The 22,536-nt window shown below is 44.7% G+C and overlaps 2 protein-coding genes and 1 pseudogene across 3 annotated transcripts; 2 read left to right on the plus strand and 1 right to left on the minus strand.

The window, feature by feature from the left end:
* Nucleotides 1–4,690: 4,690 nt before the first annotated feature.
* Nucleotides 4,691–8,837, plus strand: LOC139433339 (unconventional myosin-XVIIIa-like). Of its 2 annotated transcripts, XM_071202304.1 has the most exons (4): nucleotides 4,691–4,847; nucleotides 4,943–4,984; nucleotides 7,794–7,964; nucleotides 8,567–8,837. In XM_071202304.1, the coding sequence occupies exons 1-4, from the start codon at nucleotides 4,699–4,701 to the stop codon at nucleotides 8,835–8,837; spliced, it is 633 nt and encodes a 210-aa protein (XP_071058405.1). In that variant the 5' UTR covers nucleotides 4,691–4,698. The 2 variants fall into 2 exon arrangements, with proteins under 2 accessions (XP_071058405.1, XP_071058406.1); XM_071202305.1 differs by lacking the exon at nucleotides 4,943–4,984.
* LOC117441916 (unconventional myosin-XVIIIb) lies at nucleotides 8,593–10,934 on the plus strand. Its single transcript, XM_034077932.2, has 2 exons — nucleotides 8,593–9,549; nucleotides 10,772–10,934. Exon 1 carries the CDS (start codon nucleotides 8,884–8,886, stop codon nucleotides 9,526–9,528), a length of 645 nt encoding a protein of 214 aa, XP_033933823.2. The 5' UTR covers nucleotides 8,593–8,883; the 3' UTR covers nucleotides 9,529–9,549; nucleotides 10,772–10,934.
* Nucleotides 10,935–20,614: 9,680 nt separating this feature from the next.
* Nucleotides 20,615–22,025, minus strand: LOC117441917 (E3 ubiquitin/ISG15 ligase TRIM25-like; annotated as a pseudogene).
* Nucleotides 22,026–22,536: the final 511 nt, after the last annotated feature.

Here is a 22,536-nt window from a genome sequence, read left to right on the forward strand (position 1 = left end):
TAGGTTCAACAGGATTTGGTCAGAAAATAGACCGTAAAGATCCGCTCTGATGCACGCCTAGATTCTATAACACACAGGTTTGAGCAAGCTCTCTGATTGGTCAATAGGCGTGTTTGATTCCACGATCAAATAGAACGTGCCTAATCACAAAGTATCCAGTGGCCTACACACGCCACTAGCCTACCGAAACTACTTCCACGAGCCTACATGGTGTGGTTTCCATAGCGACGTTTAGCGACACACAGCCGTTAAAAACGAGTCATCGCTTCGCAGCTACTGGGCTCCGTCTCTAGACAACAGAAAGATGTGGAGCTTTTTGCCGGTCCGGGACACGTCATGAAACGGCCACTGGAGGAAAGCTCTCCCGATAGCGTAGTCCTACCCGTGAACACCGCGGCACCACGGCAACAAAGTCTGGCATGGAGTTCACGGAGAGCTGCTTCAAGAACTGCACTTTGAACGGCAGCATGAACATCCGCCTTCATTCTGAACCCAACACGTGTCAGCGCCATGGACCGCTGATCCCACGCAGCGATTACTCAGATATTTAAATAGCCTAATTCAAGAATTGTTTTCAATACATTGGTTAATAATTTATTATTTACTATAATTATATCAATAACTGTAAGCTGGGTAGCAGAAGTGTTCGATTGATCGGCTATCGTTACCATGGGAACTACTTTCTAGGAACTACTTTCTGACGGAGATTAACTCGAGCAGAAGGCGTAGGTTTGGGAGCAAATTAGTCGATTGATCGGCTATCGTTACCATGGGAACTACTTTCTAGGAACTACTTTCTGACGGAGATTAACTTGGGCAGAAGGCGTAGGTTTGGGAGCAAATTAGTCGATTGATCGGCTATCGTTACCATGGGAACTACTTTCTAGGAACTACTTTCTGACGGAGATTAACTCAAGCAGAAAGCGTAGGTTTGGGAGCAAATTAGTCGATTGATCGGCTATCGTTACCATGGGAACTACTTTCTAGGAACTACTTTCTGACGGAGATTAACTCGAGCAGAAAGCGTAGGTTTGGGAGCAAATTAGTCGATTGATCGGCTATCGTTACCATGGGAACTACTTTCTAGGAACTACTTTCTGACGGAGATTAACTCGAGCAGAAAGCGTAGGTTTGGGAGCAAATTAGTCGATTGATCGGCTATCGTTACCATGGGAACTACTTTCTAGGAACTACTTTCTGACGGAGATTAACTCGAGCAGAAAGTGTAGGTTTGGGAGCAAATTAGTCGATTGATCGGCTATCGTTACCATGGGAACTACTTTCTAGGAACTACTTTCTGACGGAGATTAACTCGAGCAGAAGGCGTAGGTTTGGGAGCGAATTAGCCACATTATGAAGTTATTTTACGATATTGTTGATTACAATGATAGTTTGTGTAATCGAATCGCAATCATACACGAGAGGCCGTTCTTGAACGTCATTATTGGTACGACAGAACTGCGGCAGGACCGAGGCGCTTGCGTAACATATATATGTACCTTTAATAAATGTGATGGGATCTTCTTTCAATGCCAGCCTTGGTATCACTAAGGTCAGTTAGAGGTCATGGATGTGGTGTTCCTTAGAAGGCACAGCTTTGACTGTATCATTTGAGCCTCGTGTTGATGCTCCTTTTGTATCATTTGGAGATATTTTAGGTCTTATTTCTATCGTTAATAAAAAGAATAATATTCATTTAAAAAGAAAGGACTCCATTATATCCAGAAAATACAAAATAGAAAGAAGCATTCTGCCGGTTACCTTCAGAGTTTCAAGTTCCTCCTTAGAGCAGATTTACCCGTGACCTCTGAGCAAACGAGAAGGAGCCTCAACAATTATTCAGTTATTAGCACAAAGACACACACACACACACACACACACACACACACACACACACACACACACACACACACACACACAGCCTGCTGCATGAATAGACATATTCATACACACACACATGTTCACACTCCTCCTCCGCCCACCTCTTAACGTCATATCTCGCTCATCCTGCTTTCTCTCTCTGACTGTGATTAATCCTCATTGTCTCTTCAAGGTTATGGACACACACACACACACACACACACACACACACACACACACGCACACACACGCACACACACATTCATTCATAATTGGTTATGTGTCTCTATGACAACCGCTGCACCCACACCCATCTCCTCAAAGCAAACAAGCCAATAACTTTGAAAGGCTAGATGCCGTTGGGTGTGTGTGTGTGTGTGTGTGTGCGTGTGTGTGTGTGTGTGTGTGTGTGCGTGTGTGTGTGTGTGTGTGTGTGTGTGTGCGTGTGTGTGTGTGTGTGTGTGAGGACATGCCATTGGACTCGGTGTTTGACTGATGAGGTAATATAGGGTGGAGGAAGGTAATTGCTGAGGCAGATTGGGCCGCGGGGTCTTTACAGGTCGTCGGGGAATGAAAACACACATCTGGCCTCATGAAGGTGAGCGTGTCAACAAGCATCCTTTAAAGGATGCTTGTTGACATCCTTTAAAGGAAAGTAGGGTACAGTTTGTAACCTGCTGGTGTTCAGGTGTATATCAGTGTGTAGCGTCTCTACTTTAAAGAGTCCTCTCCTGCTGGTGTTCAGGTGTATATCAGTATGTAGTGTCTCCACTTTAAAGAGTCCTCTCCTGCTGATGTTCAGGTGTATATCAGTATGTAGTGTCTCTACTTTAAAGAGTCCTCTCCTGCTGATGTTCAGGTGTATATCAGTATGTAGTGTCTCCACTTTAAAGAGTCCTCTCCTGCTGATGTTCAGGTGTATATCAGTATGTCGTGTCTCTACTTTAAAGAGTCCTCTCCTGCTGATGTTCAGGTGTATATCAGTGTGTAGCGTCTCTACTTTAAAGAGTCCTCTCCTGGTGATGTTCAGGTGTATATCAGTGTGTAGTGTCTCTACTTTAAAGAGTCCTCTCCTGCTGATGTTCAGGTGTATATCAGTGTGTAGCGTCTCTACTTTAAAGAGTCCTCTCCTGCTGATGTTCAGGTGTATATCAGTATGTAGCGTCTCTACTTTAAAGAGTCCTCTCCTGCTGACGTTCAGGTGTATATCAGTATGTAGTGTCTCTACTTTAAAGAGTCCTCTCCTGCTGATGTTCAGGTGTATATCAGTATGTAGCGTCTCTACTTTAAAGAGTCCTCTCCTGCTGATGTTCAGGTGTATATCAGTATGTAGTGTCTCTACTTTAAAGAGTCCTCTCCTGCTGATGTTCAGGTGTATATCAGTATGTAGTGTCTCTACTTTAAAGAGTTCTCTCCTGCTGATGTTCAGGTGTATATCAGTATGTAGTGTCTCTACTTTAAAGAGTCCTCTCCTGCTGATGTTCAGGTGTATATCAGTATGTAGTGTCTCTACTTTAAAGAGTCCTCTCCTGCTGATGTTCAGGTGTATATCAGTGTGTAGCATCTCTACTTTAAAGAGTCCTCTCCTGGTGATGTTCAGGTGTATATCAGTATGTAGTGTCTCTACTTTAAAGAGTCCTCTCCTGCTGATGTTGAGGTGTATATCAGTGTGTAGCATCTCTACTTTAAAGAGTCCTCTCCTGCTGATGTTCAGGTGTATATCAGTATCTAGCATCTCTACTTTAAAGAGTCCTCTCCTGCTGATGTTCAGGTGTATATCAGTATGTAGCGTCTCTACTTTAAAGAGTCCTCTCCTGCTGATGTTCAGGTGTATATCAGTATGTAGTGTCTCTACTTTAAAGAGTCCTCTCCTGCTGATGTTCAGGTGTATATCAGTATGTAGTGTCTCTACTTTAAAGAGTCCTCTCCTGCTGATGTTCAGGTGTATATCAGTATGTAGTGTCTCTACTTTAAAGAGTCCTCTCCGGCTGATGTTCAGGTGTATATCAGTATGTAGTGTCTCTACTTTAAAGAGTCCTCTCCTGCTGATGTTCAGGTGTATATCAGTATGTAGTGTCTCTACTTTAAAGAGTCCTCTCCTGCTGATGTTCAGGTGTATATCAGTATGTAGTGTCTCTACTTTAAAGAGTCCTCTCCTGCTGATGTTCAGGTGTATATCAGTATGTAGTGTCTCTCCTTTAAAGAGTCCTCTCCTGCTGATGTTCAGGTGTATATCAGTATGTAGTGTCTCTACTTTAAAGAGTCCTCTCCTGCTGATGCTCAGGTGTATATCAGTATGTAGTGTCTCTACTTTAAAGAGTCCTCTCCTGCTGATGTTCAGGTGTATATCAGTATCTAGCGTCTCTACTTTAAAGAGTCCTCTCCTGCTGATGTTCAGGTGTATATCAGCATGTAGTGTCTCTACTTTAAAGAGTCCTCTCCTGCTGATGTTCAGGTGTATATCAGTATCTAGCGTCTCTACTTTAAAGAGTCCTCTCCTGCTGATGTTCAGGTGTATATCAGTATGTAGTGTCTCTACTTTAAAGAGTCCTCTCCTGCTGATGTTCAGGTGTATATCAGTATGTAGTGTCTCTACTTTAAAGAGTTCTCTCCTGCTGATGTTCAGGTGTATATCAGTATGTAGTGTGTCTACTTTAAAGAGTCCTCTCCTGCTGATGTTCAGATGTATATCAGTATGTAGTGTCTCTACTTTAAAGAGTCCTCTCCTGCTGATGTTCAGGTGTATATCAGTATGTAGTGTCTCTACTTTAAAGAGTCCTCTCCTGCTGATGTTCAGGTGTATATCAGTATGTAGTGTCTCTACTTTAAAGAGTTCTCATGTGTGTTTTGCAGGAGATGCAGGTAGAGGAGCTGAGCGCCGTCAGACAGGCATTACAAGCCGACCTTGAAACATCGATCCGTCGCATCGTTGACCTTCAGGCGGCGCTGGAGGAAGTGGAGTCGAGCGACGAGAGCGACTCTGAGAGGTAACTTTAACTTTAACGTAAACATCTTATTCCTCAAACATGATCATTTCTGTTTCTGTAAACTCACCCTGTCACCGCTCTGCCCTTCACTCCAGTGAGAGAACGGCTGTGACGTCCTTGGGTCAAAAGAACGACCTGTAAGACCCTGTGTGTGTGTGTGTGTGTGTGTGTGTGTGTGTGTGTGTGTGTGTGTGTGTGTGTGTGTGTGTGTGTGTGTGTGTGTGTGTGTGTGTGTGTGTGTGTGTGTGTGTGTGTGTGTGTGTGTGTGTGTGTGTGTGTGTGTCCTGGACATTGCATCAGGCCTTGAAGTTTCATCGTTTAAACGTCTCATTATGATAACGCTGGATAATTCTGATCTATTTGTAGTTTTGGCCATAATTTTTATATTAAACCCCAAAATGTTATAATTATCTAAAGAAATGGAAAGATGGCCAGAACTACGATAATTGGACTATAACGTCCGTAATTATCCTGTAAAGTGACTATGTGCATGGTTACTCTCAGTCCTTGCACCACAGCATTTTACTCCTAAGATAACTTGAGAATCATAAATCGACGTTTTAAAAAAAAAATCTAATTCAAAGGCAAACGAAATGGTTAAAAATGTGAATAACAATGTGCTATAATATGTCGTACATGCTAATATATATAAGTGTCTTTATAAAAGTCACTGAGTGGAAATCAATGGTTGCCTGGGTGATGAGGAAAGTAGCAGCATATTTCTATAATGATGGCATGAGTATTGGCACGTCTGCAATCCTGTGTGTCGCCAGCTCAGATTTGTGAGTAGATGGTTAGCATTAGCGATAGCGTCTTCAACCTATTATTTATTCTACTAACTGGTTGGTTTTATCCTCGTGGCTTTGACATGCTTCGTGGGAATACAGAGCTTCTCCCTCCCAGATGTTATTATTATTATTATGGCTGGAAAGGAGAAGACAAACTTGATGATTCAACTCAAACGGCAGTATGGCCTCTGACAGAAAGAAAACAACACATGTTGGTTGTTGAACTATTTTTGAGATAGAAGTCAGAATCCGTGAAAAAAAAGTCACAATTTTGAAATTTGGAGAAAAGAGTCTGAATTTCTGAGATTTTGAGAAAAAGTCAGAATTCACAAAAAAATTCAGATTTCTGAGATTTGGAGATAAAAGTAATAATTCTGAAAGGAAAAAAAGTCAGAATTTTGACATTATAACAAAAAGTCAGAATTTTGGGGGGGAAATAATTTAGACATTTTGGGGGGGAAAAAGTCATAATTCTGAAAATGTTGATTTTTCTCAGAATTCAACTGCGACTCAAACGCAGTATGGCCTCTGAGTATGGCCTCTGACAGAAAGAAAACGACACATATTGGTTGTTGAACTATTTTGAGATAGAAGTCAGAATCCGTGAAAAAAAAGTCACAATTTTGAAATTTGGAGAAAAAAGTCTGAATTCTCAAAAAGAGTCTGAATTTCTGAGATTTTGAGAAAAAGTCAGAATTTCCAAAAAAATTCAGATTTCTGAGATTTGGAGATAAAAGTAATAATTCTGAAAGGAAAAAAAGTCAGAATTTTGACATTTGGAGAAAAGAGTCTGAATTTCTGAGATTTTGAGAAAAAGTCAGAATTCACAAAAAAATTCAGATTTCTGAGATTTGGAGATAAAAGTAATAATTCTGAAAGGAAAAAAAGTCAGAATTTTGACATTATAACAAAAAGTCAGAATTTTGGGGGGAAATAATTTAGACAAAAGTCATAATTCTGAAAATGTTGATTTTTCTCAGAATTCAACTGCGACTCAAACGCAGTATGGCCTCTGAGTATGGCCTCTGACAGAAAGAAAACAACACATATTGGTTGTTGAACTATTTTGAGATAGAAGTCAGAATCCGTGAAAAAAAAGTCACAATTTTGAAATTTGGAGAAAAAAGTCTGAATTCTCAAAAAGAGTCTGAATTCTTTCTTTTTTTTAAGTCTGATTTCTGAGATTTTGAGAAAGTCAGAATTCACAAAAGAATCAGATTTCTGAGATTTGGAGATAAAAGTAATAATTCTGAAAGGAAAAAAAGGCAGAATTTTTACATTATAACAAAAAGTCAGAATTTTGGGGGGGAAATAATTTAGACATTTTGGGGGGGAAAAAGTCATAATTCTGAAAATGTTGATTTTTCTCAGAATTCAACTGCGACTCAAACGCAGTATGGCCTCTGAGTATAGCCTCTGACAGAAAGAAAAACGACACATATTGGTTGTTGAACTATTTGAGATAGAAGTCAGAATCCGTGAAAAAAAGTCACAATTTTGAAATTTGGAGAAAAAAGTCTGAATTCTCAAAAAGAGTCTGAATTTCTGAGATTTTGAGAAAAAGTCTGAATTTCCAAAAAAATTCAGATTTCTGAGATTTGGAGATAAAAGTAATAATTCTGAAAGGAAAAAAAGTCATAATTTTGACATTTGGAGAAAAAAGTCTGAATTCTCAAAAAGAGTCTGAATTTCTGAGATTTTGAGAAAAGTCTGAATTCTCAAACAAAATCAGATTTCTGAGATTTGGAGATAAAAGTAATAATTCTGAAAGGAAAAAAAGTCATAATTTTGACATTTGGAGAAAAAAGTCTGAATTCTCAAAAAGAGTCTGATTTCTTTCTTTTTTTTAAGTCTGATTTCTGAGATTTTGAGAAAGTCAGAATTCACAAAAAATTCAGATTTCTGAGATTTGGAGATAAAAGCAATAATTCTGAAAGGAAAAAAAGTCGGAATTTTGACATAACAAAAAGTCAGAATTTTGGCATTATAACAAAAGTCAGAAAGGAATCGAGAAACATGTATAGAACAACAAATAGCTTATAATTAACGTTCAGGAAGTCGTTGACCGTTTGTCTGCAGAATGAAAGTGCCTGCATGCGCGTTGTGAAGCAAATGGTGCAGACTCTCCGTTGTGATAAAGTGTCATTCCTCTCTGCAGCGACTCGGTCTCTAGCGTCGGGACAGAGGACGTTGGAGAGGGGATCCGTCATTGGTTAGGAGTTCCCAGAGGGGGGTCCCGTGGGGCGGGGTCTCCCAACGGCAGCAGTACCATCAGCAGCCAGGGGGGGCGCCAGTCTTTGGCCGACACCATGAGCACCTACAGCTTCAGGTAAGCTTGTTCATTTTAATTTGTTAAGGGTTGCAGCAAGAAAACAATCGGTTAAAATATTATTACTATCTGTACGATTCATTTGATATAATTTGCTGTATTTGTGCACACACACCAAAGTCAGAATCCCAAAAAAAGTCAGATTTTGAGATTTTAAAAAAAGTCATAGTTTTGAAAAAAAATGCATAATTTTGAAAAAATGCATAATTTTGAAAAAATGCATAATTTTAAGATTTAGAAAAAAAGTCAAAATGTTTGAGATTTAGAAGAAAAAGTCAGAATTCTGAGAAGAAAAAAAGTCAGAAATTGCTAGATTGCGAAAGTCAGCATTTTTAGATTTTAAAAACTCAGAATTCCGAAGTCAGAATTTTGAAAAAAAGTGAGATTTAAGATGCTAAGAAAAAAAATCTCAATTCTCAAAAAGGGTCTCTCTCACTCTCTAAAGGTCTTGTGTGGAAAAAAAGTCAGAATTCTGAAAATCTTTTTAAAAAATCTGATATTTCCAGAAAAGAAAACTGAATTCTGAAAAAAATTCCGAATTTTAACATATTTGAAGAAAAAAATCAAAGTTCTGAAAAAAAAGCGTTTCTCTCTCTGTGAAGGTCTTGTGAGAATCCCGATGATGATGACGGCTCTGAGTTGGGGGGCAGCAGGGCTGGAGGCAGCAGGGCTGGAGGGGGGGGGCAGCAGGGCTCCGAGTCGGGCCCCCTCCTCCTCCGCCCTCTCAGAGCTGCTCGACGGCCTCCGGAGACGCAGAGCCGGCGGAGACGCAGACGACGGAGCCGGAAGCGCCGTCTCTCTTCCCGTTTATCAAACGACCGCCGCCTCCACCCTCAGACGCCGAGCCTCCGCCCTTTCTCTCGGCCCCGGTGACCTCCAGGAGCCCCGATCCAGCATCCCCAATCCCCTGTCCCCGATAATGCCTCGCTCCATCAGCGCTCGCTCCATCAGCGACGCTCAAACACCTGGAGCTAAACTCTCTCGCTACGACTCCAGCAGTGATTCCCTCTCAGGCGTCCCGTCGCTGCCTCACCTCTCCTCTTTGGGGTCAAACCTCGCCTCCCGCCATCAAACTCCCTCTCTTTGCATCCCAGAAGAAGATCCAGATCAACCGCAGCGATCCCGAACCATCTCCATGCAGCAGCGCTCCCCTCAACCCCCGAGGAGGTGCATGCTGGGGAGTCTTTCCACCGAAGATGGAGGGGAAGCATCCCTGGGTTCAGAACCGATGGTGTTCCAGAACAGGAGGCTAATGGAGGGTCGGGAAGACGCGGCGTTAGATATTCTGCCCGCCATCCGGAGAGCGAAGTCCACCAGCAGCCTGACGGGATCTGAGCGAGGAGGACGGAGGGCTCTGAGCGTTCACTTCGGAGAGCTGCCTCCCTCCACCCGGAGCAGGAAGGGATCTGAAACGGACTCCTCGTCATCGGGGAGTTCTCAGGACGGAGGAGGAAGAAGACGGAGGCTCGATGGTCCGCAGGGAGAGAGGCTGGAGGCCGAGGGCAGCGAGGCCGGAGACGTGGCTTCCATCATGAAGAAATACCTGAAGAAGGACACCGACTGAGAAGAGAAGAAGCGCTCTCAGGTGAGGAGACACCATACACGGTTCGCTTCATGTCACATTTTCAACTTTATGATAAATTGTCAGCCGTGTTACGGGTGCCACAGCCGTGTTACGGGTGCCACAGCCGTGTTACGGGTGCCACTTTGTCCAATACTTTGGTTTAACATCAAAAACCTTTTCCCATATTCGAGTGAGCAGATTTTCAGTATGATTGCACGCTTAGACATTTGAGAAAAATACAAGACGTCAACATTAATTTTATAAGTCAGAATTTTTTGATTTGGGAAAAAAGTCTGACATTCCGAGATTTAGAGAAAAACTTCAACATTTTGAAAAAAAGTCAGAGTTTGGGATTTTGAAAAAAAAACTCTGAATTCTGAGATTTTGAGAAAAAGTCAGAATTCAGAAAAAATGTTGACTAAGAAATCCTAAAAACTCTGACATAGGTTTCTCCAAAATTAGAGCTTGTACTCTGACTAAGAAGATACAAGTCTCGGCTCGGTGATGTTTGAGTCACTGGTTAAACTCTCAGAGGCGCGTTCACACCGGAGCACTTTTCCCGTTTAGTTCCGATAGTTCCTGGGATGTTGCGTTCACACCAAAAAGAGAACTTAGTTCAGAGAACTTTCCCCCCCTTTCAGTCCCTGCTAGAGAGCAGGTGCTTTCCTGGGGAGAAAAAAGTTCCAATTTCTGATTGTCTGGGCGGATTTCAAACCACGCCCCGTAAAACTCTGAAAAGTTTTGTGAAGCCGCCATTTTATTTGCCGGCATTAGCATTATTAGCATTAGCATTAGCCCCGCGCACCAACGGAGAGAGACTAACTTATGGCAACACAAAATAAAACATGGGAGCGGTGGAGATGAGGAGGTGTCGGCGTTCTGGCGATTTACTCGGAAGGCTTCAGTAGAAGCTGCTGGGAGTCCCAGCAGCTTCTACTGAAGCCTTCCCCAACTCCGGGGACTTCCGGCCGGGGACTCCGGGCGGCAGTATACGCCGTGAAGTGGGTTGCGGCCTGCCAGTAAACCCAAAGCAGAAGGAGAAGAAGTGACGTCAGCGTCTTCATTTGCCTAATCCTCCCCAGGGACTTATTCCGGTGTGAACGTGATCGGCTCTTAGTTCCATGGGGGAACTAAGTGCTGGGAACTAAGTGCAGCAAAGTACTTGGTGTGAAAGCGGCTAAGGACTCACCTGCTTCTCTGATTCTCTCCTGACCTTCTCGTCTCTTTCTTCTTCTTCTTCCAGCCTCTCTGTGTGAAAGCTCCACAGACTGAAGGCTGAACCAAAACACTTCAGAAGTCCACAAGAAGTGACTTTAACAAAGCCACCTGAAAATACATTTGCACTCAATCAACTGTATTTGCAGATAAAAAACCGTTTGTATTTGAATAAAAAAAAAGAACCCTTTTCTTTGTGATTTTGTTCCATGAACTTCCCACTTCTCACATCATCTTTTATTTGACTGGCAGAAGTACTTCTTATGAAATGCTAATTCTCTCCTTTGCAACTTTTCTCCATATTCTTTAAGCTGTTTATGAATCAAAAGTTATATTTTAATGCAGCTATCTGTCAGACGTTCAGTGAGTATTCAGGCTTTCATTTCTACACCGAGCTTCAGTTGGTTTTGTAAGAAATTAAAATCAATGTTTGTATGGCGTCATTTAAATTAAATACACTGTTTTAATTCGGGCTGTTTAATTCTGAAAACCGGAAGTTCAGAACGTGACTTCCGGTTTCCGGCAGTAAATATCGTCACTTCGGCAAATTCATTACCATTCGGCTAATATGCTCACTACACACTGTCTTTAACCCTCACTTATTGACACTGCAATGCTTTTATTAGATAATGTTTAAATAACCACAGACATTAGAATATTGTAAATGTAATCAGAAAACGCCAGGATGTTTCTTGGACCCGCCCCCATCTAGACCGGCCAATGGGAGAAGACTACAGTTGATAACAGGGGAATCAAGCCGAGAATCGATCTCTCTTCCGCCCTGCACCCCACGGGTATCAGCCGACCTGAGGGGGGGAGCCACGTCACTCGCATATTTCCATTTGTATATCATCGCATTATTTGTTTAATAAAACGCTGTTAACTTTTATAAGCTTCCTGACTCGTTTCAGCTAATCCTGCTCTCGGGTTTAAATCACCGTTAACAGTTTTCAAGAATCTACCAACTCTTCCACTTTTGAAAACACCAAAAGATATGCAGTGTGTGCGTACATGTACTCAAATCAAGAGGTAAGTGAGTAAGTGCCGTCATTATAGCCTTTTTGGACAACAGTTCAAAAATGGCTTGGCTGATTTTTAGTTAGTTTAGTCAATTTATTGAACATGTCAGAAACAAAAAAATATAACAATAATATATATATATTCTCCTTTTTTCTTTTTTTCACTCAGATTAATAATTATAACAAAGTACCAAAAAAATAAATAATAACAAACAAAAAATAATAATAATGTTCAGATAGTCTCTGTTCATGTTCAACAGGGGCAAGAAGAAGCTTAAAAAAACGTTTCTGGTCCTCCCCCCTCTAACATATATGTTTCTTATAAAACATTAGGTCATCGTCTTCAGCGACATGTTTGTCTTGTTCATCTCTTCTTTTTTTTATTCTTTTTTTTTTACAAAACAATCAGAAAGAAATTACTTTTTACAATTACAAGAAATAACAACAAATGGGATTTTACAGGTCCTGTTCAGAACCATTAATGATTTGACTCCTAAATAATACTTTCATTTTAGACAGACTTATATATATACAATATTTCAGTGCATCGTTACAGTTATTCCACAGACTAACGCATTTGGACAGTCTGGTCGTGGTTTTGGGGGTTATTGAGGAAACTGAATCCATTTCTGACATTTTCAGGATCAACAATGGCCGTTTTAACCGGAAACTGCTCTCGTTGGGCTGATTTTGAAGCTTTAGGGGACCCTGGATCATTTGGATTGGACCGATTGTTTATTTATTTGAAAAAGAAATGTCCACGGCAACTGGAAGGTCACCAGTTCAAGTCCCGGCAAGACCAAGTGCTACCGAGGTGTCCCTGAGCAAGGCACCGTTCCCCACACTGCTCCCCGGGTGCCGTTCAAAATGGCAGCCCACTGCTCCGAACACTAGGACGGGTCAAAGGAAGAGAAACCATTTCCCCACGGGGATTAATAAAGTATATCAATATCAATAATGTTCATCTTGTGCTCTCTATATCAGTGCTTCTCAAAGTGTGGTCCGCGGACCACTGGTGGTCCGTGAGCGCCCCCAAGTGGTCCGTGAGTATATTGGTAAAATTTCACATTTGAAATAAATAAATGAATTTAAGTTTTCCGCACAATCACGGGAATATCTCCGCAATGGAGCGAGCTTAAGTTTCCTTTTCAATTGCATGATATAGCCCAGCGCAACACCTTCGTCACACATATTGCCACGTGTTTGTACCACTTTCAGGCAATTTTTCATCTGTTCCAGAAAAACGATGTGATTTTGGATATCTGTGGAGATAGGTGGTCCGCGAGTGTTTTTGTATTGGTTAAGTCCTTGGAATGAAAAAGTTTGAGAAACACTGCTCTATATCGTGGTATGTCAAAATCAGCCGACAGAGAGTACATTATGTCCACTTTCTGCTTAAAGCTGCTATTTTATATCCTGGAAAGGTCAGAAATGGATTCAGCATCCTCATTAGCAGGGCGGATCTACCGGGGTGGCTGGATGCCTGTTTCTAAATCTCGTTTAAAAACCCACTTCTTCTCCCTGGCATTGACGGACCAGGTGACACTTGTGCTTTTACATTTGGGTTCTTATCTTACTCGTGTTTTGTATTGTTTGTACGTCACGTAGGAGAGTTTCTCAGTCTGTGGCTTCTGATCTGGTTTCAGTGTCTCGTGTTTTACATTTGTTTCATGTCCTGTCTGTTTGTATGTATGCTATGTTTTTATACAGTTGTTGATGTCCTGTCCAACTCTGTTGTTTTTAAATGTGCTATAGAAATAGAGTGGATTGGATTGGATAATGATCAACGACAATTATAGGGATATAGAAAATAAAACTGATGATATCACAAAAATACTTTACTAATCTGTGTTTGACGACCAATTGACAAACATGAGGATGTTAAAAAGTGTTGAAAATAAAACTAATAAAAGTCACAATAAACAACATTAAAGGTGGGGTAGGTAAGTCTGGGAAACCGGCTCGAGATACACTTGTTGTTATATTCCATGGAATGCTCTTAACATCCCGATAGCAATGAATATCTGAAGTGCTTTGACAAAAAATCCATAAAGAAATGTCATCTGTGGAAGCCGTGGCGCTGTAAAAAGTACAACCAATCGGATTGGATTGCCGCCCTGTCTGTCAGCCTTCCATCTCGTGCACGCACAAATGTATCTCGTGCCGTCATTGGGCGTGCCGTCATTGGGCGTGCATTGCAGCAGTACTTCAATGACTCACCAGCAACAGGCGGCCACTTTCACCAGTCTGCTGACGTCATGTGCGTTCGTGTGTGTTGGAGGAGGTGCTCTGAAAGGAAGTCTGAAGGAAGGGGCGGATTCTTTTCGGCTGCGTACTTTCACATTTTAGTGCACTCGAGCCGGTTTCTGAAACTTACCTACCCCACCTTTAAGTGAAAATACAGTGAATTCAAAATTACGATTAAAAAAAAAAGATTAAATCTAAATAATAGAAATAGGTAGAATAAAGGAAGTAAAATAACGATAAAATGAATTATCACATTTGAAACAATGATATAGCACCTTCTAGAGCTCCTCTGATACACTTCGAAGGGTTTGACAAGCAATTGATACAAATGTGAAAATAAAATAGATTAAAATAATACAGCCTGTCTACCAACTGGATCAAATATAAAAGTCAGCCGAATTAGTGTTGATACTGCAAGGAGACGTATTGTGTGAAAAGAAATGTAAGATGTTGTTTAATTGCTGATATATTTATGATCCACGTCACGTTTTCAGTTCCTCATGTTTGTCGAGAAGTCTTCTCAGCAGGGCTCTATAAATAGAGAACAGATATGTAATATTTAATGCAGCCGAACCGTGTATTACAATGCCGTTATGTGATGACTTTCAAAGAGAAAAGCAAGCACACTCGGAATAAAGTGTTATTTTATTTTTTTTAATGTTTTCGTATTACACATCGCATAAACACCAAATCCCAGCATGCATTGCGGCTAAACCATCCAATCATCGAGCTGAGCATCTTGCCTACGTCTGTTTCCGGTTTCGTTTATGACGGATGTATTTTGTTATACACACATTCCTTCACATTTACATTTTAATTTGCATTAAAGTATTTCGTGAGGCCTTCTAACATGTTTTTAAATATAACTACGGTTGTAGTTGAAGAGTTTGTAAATGAACATGAACCGAAGCTGTTGCCTGGCAACGCAATCGCATAACGTCACGTCCGTTAATTCCAAATCCACACGCACGGATTAACATCGATTTAATACATGAATGTAGCCTTTGTTTCTGCTCAAAGAGGAGTCGACCAGCTGGGGCAACAAGAACACCGGGTAATCGAGTGTGACTATTAAAAAATAAATCATTATTATATTAATATTGACAATAACAACCGACCGTCGCGGAGCATTTGCTTGGCATTTCCGGGTATTTCTCCACTGGTTAACACGGGATAACAATGCCGTGTAACTGTCACGTTTGAAGGGACGAAATCGTGACATCTTCACGTCTCCCAGCGTGGTACATCGTCACATGTTCACGTCTTGCCGTGATACCGGGTTGGGTACAACATAGCAGAATTATTTCATCAGTATTTGCTTTTGGCCGCACTGCAGAGGCCCGTCTTCCTGCAGATGGGTTTAACTCTGGCTTCATGTTTCCTCTCTCCTCTCTGGACGCCTGTGTTTCCTCTCTCCTCTCTGGACGCCTGTGTTTCCTCTCTCCTCTCTGGACGCCTGTGTTTTCCTCTCTCCTCTCTGGACGCCTGTGTTTCCTCTCTCCTCTCTGGACGCCTGTGTTTCCTCTCTCCCTCTCTGGACGCCTGTGTTTCCTCTCTCCTCTCTGGACGCCTGTGTTTCCTCTCTCCTCTCTGGACGCCCTGTGTTTCCTCTCTCCTCTCTGGACGCCTGTGTTTCCTCTCTCCTCTCTGGACGCCTGTGTTTCCTCTCTCCTCTCTGGACGCCTGTGTTTCCTCTCTCCTCTCTGGACGCCTGTGTTTCCTCTCTCCTCTCTGGACGCCTGTGTTTCCTCTCTCCTCTCTGGACGCCTGTGTTTCCTCTCTCCTCTCTGGACGCCTGTGTTCCTCTCTCCTCTCTGGACGCCTGTGTTTCCTCTCTCCTCTCTGGACGCCTGTGTTTCCTCTCTCCTCTCTGGACGCCTGTGTTTCCTCTCTCCTCTCTGGACGCCTGTGTTTCCTCTCTCCTCTCTGGACGCCTGTGTTTCCTCTCTCCTCTCTGGACGCCTGTGTTTCCTCTCTCCTCTCTGGACGCCTGTGTTTCCTCTCTCCTCTCTGGACGCCTGTGTTTCCTCTCTCCTCTCTGGACGCCTGTGTTTCCTCTCTCCTCCTCTCTGGACGCCTGTGTTTCCTCTCTCCTCTCTGGACGCCTGTGTTTCCTCTCTCCTCTCTGGACGCCTGTGTTTCCTCTCTCCTCTCTGGACGCCTGTGTTTCCTCTCTCCTCTCTGGACGCCTGTGTTTCCTCTCTCCTCTCTGGACGCCTGTGTTTCCTCTCTCCTCTCTGGACGCCTGTGTTTCCTCTCTCCTCTCTGGACGCCTGTGTTTCCTCTCTCCTCTCTGGACGCCTGTGTTTCCTCTCTCCTCTCTGGACGCCTGTGTTTCCTCTCTCCTCTCTGGACGCCTGTGTTTCCTCTCTCCTCTCTGGACGCCTGCAGAGCAACAGATGGAGGAGACACACTGTGACGGGTTCTCCGTAACCTTCAGACACACCGCGCTCACCTTAGCTTCATCAGCAGGAAATCATCTCATGCAAACGGCCGCGTGATTAAGGTCAGCGTCCTGATGTATGCGTGAAGTGTTTCAGGACGTTTTCATTGTTAACTAGATAATGTTACTGTTGGTAAAAAGCATGTTTTATTTTTATGTATTCATTTATTTATCAGAACACTTCTGTAAGCGTGCCAGAGTTAGCAAGAGGCTATTTTCCATCTGTAGTCCCTGGACAGATATTAAAAGTCAACCGAAAACACATTTCATTTTAAACAAGTAAATACAATACATTTAAAACATGCAACAGACATTACTGGGATACTTAAATAAAACAATTTAAAATACAGAACATTAAAACAAAAGAACATGTTAAAACACAGGCAGTGGGTTGTACGGACATCGACCTGCTAACAAGTGAAGGCGCAGCCAATGTCCTCGATACTCTGCCATGCGATACCTTAAAGCAGAGTTTGGCTGTAAAGTAACTCTGTGTTCGATTCACTCTCTTCTCCTCATCTCACTGAGGGGGCCTCACCTCGCGGTGGGGGCCTCACCTCGCGGTGGGGGCCTCATCTCGCGGTGGGGGCCTCATCTCGCTGAGGGGGCCTCATCTCACTGAGGGGGCCTCACCTCGCGGTGGGGGCCTCACCTCGCGGTGGGGGCCTCATCTCGCGGAGGGGGCCTCACCTCGCGGTGGGGGCCTCATCTCGCTGAGGGGCCTCATCTCGCGGAGGGGGCCTCATCTCGCGGAGGGGGCCTCATCTCGCGGAGGGGGCCTCACCTCGCGGTGGGGGCCTCATCTCGCTGAGGGGGCCTCACCTCGCGGTGGGGGCCTCATCTCGCGGTGGGGGCCTCATCTCGCGGAGGGGGCCTCATCTCGCGGAGGGGGCCTCACCTCGCGGTGGGGGCCTCATCTCGCTGAGGGGGCCTCATCTCGCGGAGGGGGCCTCACCTCGCGGTGGGGGCCTCATCTCGCGGAGGGGGCCTCATCTCGCGGAGGGGGAAACTCAGTTATTCAATCAGGAGGGACGGTTTTTATGAAAGAACACATATTTATTGCCAGGAATACACAAATGAATGTAATGTAGTTTTGGTGATTAGGCCCCGTTGTGCGGGAGTATCATTGGGGTCGGTCTGAGGGGGAGGGGCTTAGCTTGACCCTGGTGGTGGAGAATGGATAGTTGGGGTCGGTCTGAAGGGGAGGGGCTTAGTTTGACCCTGGTGGTGGTGAATGGATAGTTGGGTCGGTCTGAAGGGGAGGGGCTTAACTTGACCCTGGTGGTGGAGAATGGATAGTTGGGGCCGGTCTGAAGGGGAGGGGCTTAGTTTGACCCTGGTGGTGGAGAATGGATAGTTGGGGTCGGTCTGAAGGGGAGGGGCTTAGTTTGACCCTGGTGGTGGTGAATGGATAGTTGGGTCGGTCTGAAGGGGAGGGGCTTAGCTTGACCCTGGTGGTGGTGAATGGATAGTTGGGGTCGGTCTGAAGGCGAGTGGCTTAGCTTGACCCTGGTGGTGGTGAATGGATAGTTGGGTCGGTCTGAAGGGGAGGGGCTTAGCTTGACCCTGGTGGTGGAGAATGGATAGTTGGTTCGGTCTGAAGGGGAGGGGCTTAGCTTGACTCTGGTGGTGGTGAATGGATGGTTGGGGTCGTTCTGAAGGGGAGTGGCTTACTATCCATTCACCACCACCAGGGTCAAGCTAAGCCCCTCCCCTTCAGACCGACCCCAACCATCGATTCACCACCATAGGCAGTATAGGCAAATGCTAAGGCCTTATCAACCTATCGGGGGCACCAACATTTTTCATTTCACAACAACACAATTTCCCGATTTTGGATCAACAAAGTACATCTTATTAACTTATACTAACATAACTACGCCTATATTGCGTACAGCGCCCATAAACTATGACACACCCCCCCCCAAATCAAGTTGAACTGCCCCAGCCCCAGTAAAAACCAGAGGTTTATGTGAAATTGTTCTTTTTTTGAAATAATGGTGTTAGTGTGCAATTATATGTTTTAATTTTGTATTAGTGTTCATTTCAAATAAATCAAACTCCCAAAAAACGTACACAGCTTCTGTGTGCTTTTGTTAACATTGGAATTTACTGTGTAAGCGGCCGCGGGGGGGAGAGCTTTAGAGAGCTCTCATGAAAGACTGAGAGGCTCTGATAACCTCAGCTCAGTGAGGTAAAGGCACACCTTTATATGATCATTATAGTTATACAAAATAAGAGAATAGGTGAAAAACAGGTATAAAATACTATGACAGTAAATAAAAGTTGTTATTAATAAACAAGAATACAGTTTGAAAGGAGAGTGATTTGTAAAATATCCATAAAGAACAATAAAATCTGCTTACAGTTCTGTTTCATATCGTGTTGAGAGATGTATCCATAGATCTCCTCATGTTGCTCTCAAAGTGCACCAGATTGATGCTTTTAACTTCAACATTAAGAAAAAAAAAATTCTCGGGAGAGCATGCCCCCAGACCCCCCTAGAGGAGGTTAGGTCCCCCCCACTTAAATCATGTTCAAATGGATAGGAAACTAAATACATTTGCACACATCTTGTGTCCATATCTTTCTGTTTTTGTGGTCATGCCTCAACCGTGCACGCATGCGGGAGTCATAGTGAGTGTCTGCATTTGGGGGGGGGGGGGGTCGCCAGCTAAAATCTTGCCTAGGGCAGCAAATTGGTCAGGGCCGGCCCTGGCTGAGCTCCATTAGTCTCAGATCGCTTCCACATGTTCTCCATCAGCTTCGTACGGCACCTTGGACACAAGAAGAACATCCTGTTTTGTTTTTGAAAGACAAACCTTTATTAAACATTGAATTCGATCACACATCCCATCAGTGAAGTCTGTTCAATGATGTCACGATCAGCTTCACTTTCTCCACCCCATGTGTTTCATCTCAGCTGTTTCAAACAGAGTCATACATGATATCCTTATTGATTATTATCCTGATCAGTTATGTTCTATAAAACCTCACTTTCTAGTACACACTTTCTATTTGGACAACAACAACAACAACAACAACAACAACAAGTCTGCAAAACAATAACAATGTATTTCCCAAGCAAAGACTCTAAGCTATTCACAGCAGAATGATAAATGAAGTACTTGTTGATTGTGATCACGACAGGAAGTAATATCATTTTAAATAAACATGTGATGATGAAATAAGTGCGATAACATCTGGGAACTCACGTGTAGTTCATTCAGCAGCAATAACATTTCATCTGTCAGAGTAATACAATAAAAGAAGCTGCTGTCTCTCTGAAGGCTCGTGCGCTAAGAGAAACAACAACATGACTCAAAAGAAATATCCAACACATGTTGAGAGCAAAGTTTACAGGTGAACAAGGATGCTCCTGAGCAGCCTCCATGGCTACACAGACACAGGAAGGAGCCGGGAGAAAGTCCGACATCTACAGAACAACTCGTGAGAGGATGCTCAAGCCCCGCCCATCATGTTTGATTGACAGCTGATCTCTGCAGTGAAGACACGAACAATCAGCTCTGAAGGACACACGGTGAGTTCAAGGAGTAGAAGAGTTCCTCCGAGGACTTCAGGCTATTTGAGTTTACAGAACTCAGCAGTGTCTCCATCATAACAAAGACGAAGTCCAGCATGCAGCGGCTGAGTGAACGTGGTCTGCACTCTGTGGAGGAGAGTCGTGGCTTCAGAGACGATGCTGTAGAAGGACAGAACGCCTGCTCTGTGGTCCAGGTACACGCCTACTCTGGAGGACAGAGGACCTGAGACGGGAGTGAGGATACCGTTGTAACGAAATGAATAACTGTTTTGGTCACAAACTAAGGACCAAGAGTTGTCATTGTGTCCAAATAAACTTTCATTCCCTGCTCGGCTGATGTTCTTGTGTGCGACTGCTACACTAACTCTTCCCCCTCTCCACTCCACCTCCCAGTAACACCGTCCACTCAGACCCTCTCTGCTCAGGACCTGAGCATAATAATCAGTGAATCTGTCGGGGTGACGAGGATAAGACTGACCTTGTCCCGTGACTGTTGCTTTTCTGCTGCCCTCAGATAACACCAGCTGTGTGTGTGCTGTGTTTGGATCCAGAGTGACTTCCTGTGAGCATGTGAAGAACCCAGCTCTGGAGGCGGGCTCTGCTGCTGGCGGTAAAACATCCACCTCAGTCGATGAGACGTGTGTCCACTCCTCTCTCAGGACGTCCTGTAGTTTGTCTCTGAGTGCTGACAGGGCCGCCGTCACGTCCTCAAAGTAGCTCAGAGGCCGGATGTTGGTGCTGGAGGAGTGTGTAGCTCCACTGAGGGGGGCTGGCAGCGAGGAGGAGGAGTGTGTAGCTCCACTGAGGGGGGCTGGCAGCGAGGAGGGGGGAGTGTGTAGCTCCACTGAGGGGGGCTGGCAGCGAGGAGGGGGAGTGTGTAGCTCCACTGAGGGGGGCTGGCAGCGAGGAGGGGGAGTGTGGAGCTCCACTGAGGGGGGCTGGCAGCGAGGAGGGGGAGTGTGTAGCTCCACTGAGGGGGGCTGGTAGCGAGGAGGGGGAGTGTGGAGCTCCACTGAGGGGGGCTGGCAGCGAGGAGGGGGAGTGTGTAGCTCCACTGAGGGGGGCTGGCAGGGAGGAGGGGGGGTAGCTGAGCAGGAACTGGTTGTGGTCCTCTGTGTGAGACAGCAGCTCCAGCTCAGCGTCTCTCCTCTTCAGCTCAGAGATCTCCTGCTCCAGCTTCTCCTGCAGCTCTCCGACTCGACTCACTTCCCTGTCCTGCTGGGATCTGAGCTGCCGCTTCACGTCAGAGCTCCTCTCCTCCACGAGACGGATCAGCTCAGTGAACGTCTTCTCGCTGTCCTCCACTGCTTTGTCAGCAGAGCCGTTGACGGCCTGCACCTCCCGCTGAAGCCGCTTCACCTCCTTCTCTCCGTCCTGGATCCTCTGCTGGATGTCGAGTCGACTCCCCTCCAGCTCTCGCTGCCTCTCGGTCCTCTCTGCTGCAGCTGACACCGTGTCGTGGCCTTTGTGTTCGTCCACAGAGCAGAGAGAACAGATGCTCTGCTGATCGGTGCGGCAGAACAGCTTCTTCACCTCGTCGTGACGAGAGCAGATGTTCTCCGGAGCTCCTTGGAGGGCTCCACCAGCTTGTGCTTCTCAAAGGCAGGCGATTCATAGTGAGGCTGGAGGTGTTGGTCGCAGTAAGATATAAGACACACGAGGCAGGACTTACGGGCTCTCAGCTTCCTCCCAGTGCAGACGTCACAGGCCACGTCTCCAGCCCCAGCGTAGCAGAGAGCAGCAGCTGGGGGTCTGGTCTTCTTCAGCTCCTCCACCAAAGCTGCTAGCATGGTGTTCTTCAGCAGCACAGGCCTCGGGGTGAAGCCCTGCCTGCACTGAGGGCAGCTGTGGAGCTCCTTCTCGTCCTCTCCGTCCCAGAAGCCTTTAATGCACTCCATGCAGTAGCTGTGTCCACAGGAAGTGCTCACCGGGTCCTTCAGTAGATCCAGACAGATGGGACAAGATAAGATGTCCCGCTCCAGCTGAACTCCTCTCTGCGCCATCTCTCCTCTCAGCAGCAGCGAGTGTGTGAGTTTCACTTCCTGAGAGCTGGAACTAGTGAGTCAGCTGATCTGACAGCGTGGGTGTGAGCAGTGAATGTGGCCTATCAGCTCTGTGCTCCACCCACATGTTGGTTTCACCCCTCCTCCTCCTCAGTGTGGCTCTGAAGGGGAGGAGCCAGGAAGCACAGAGTGGAGCTGGCTGCTGTGTCTGATAGCAGGAAGAGGGAGGGCTCATCACACGCTGCCCGACACAGAGCCTCGGCTGCAGCCGGCTCTTCCTCTCAAAGAGCTTTGGTTGTAAAATAAGTGGGTAAACTTACAAAGTCTGAAGGACGTTAAATACTTGTTTCCTCCTCTGTCAGTGTATCGCCTCAACGTCCTGAGATCGCTGATTGACTTAATAGTTTAATGTACAGTAAGTCGTTTTTTACTGTAAGTACTAGAAGTAGTATTACTAGTAGTAGTAGTTGTTGAAGTAGTAGTACTAGTAGGAGTAGTTGTTGAAGTAGTAATAGTAGTAGTAGTACTAGTAGTAGT

Source organism: Pseudochaenichthys georgianus, unplaced genomic scaffold (genome assembly GCF_902827115.2).
Source record: "Pseudochaenichthys georgianus unplaced genomic scaffold, fPseGeo1.2 scaffold_2151_arrow_ctg1, whole genome shotgun sequence".
Classification (NCBI taxonomy): Eukaryota; Metazoa; Chordata; class Actinopteri; order Perciformes; family Channichthyidae; genus Pseudochaenichthys; species Pseudochaenichthys georgianus.

What these genes read in the sequence shown, in the direction of transcription:
- LOC139433339 (XM_071202304.1), top strand. Translation starts at nt 4,699, where the DNA reads ATGTGTGTTTTGCAGGAGATGCAGGTAGAGGAGCTGAGCGCCGTCAGA. An exon ending in TTGGGTCAAAAGAACGACCT is followed by an intron (nt 4,985 to 7,793) that starts GTAAGACCCTGT and finishes TCCTCTCTGCAG; the next exon opens with CGACTCGGTCTCTAGCGTCG. An exon ending in ATGAGCACCTACAGCTTCAG is followed by an intron (nt 7,965 to 8,566) that starts GTAAGCTTGTTC and finishes CTCTCTGTGAAG; the next exon opens with GTCTTGTGAGAATCCCGATG.
- LOC117441916 (XM_034077932.2), top strand. Translation starts at nt 8,884, where the DNA reads ATGCCTCGCTCCATCAGCGCTCGCTCCATCAGCGACGCTCAAACACCT.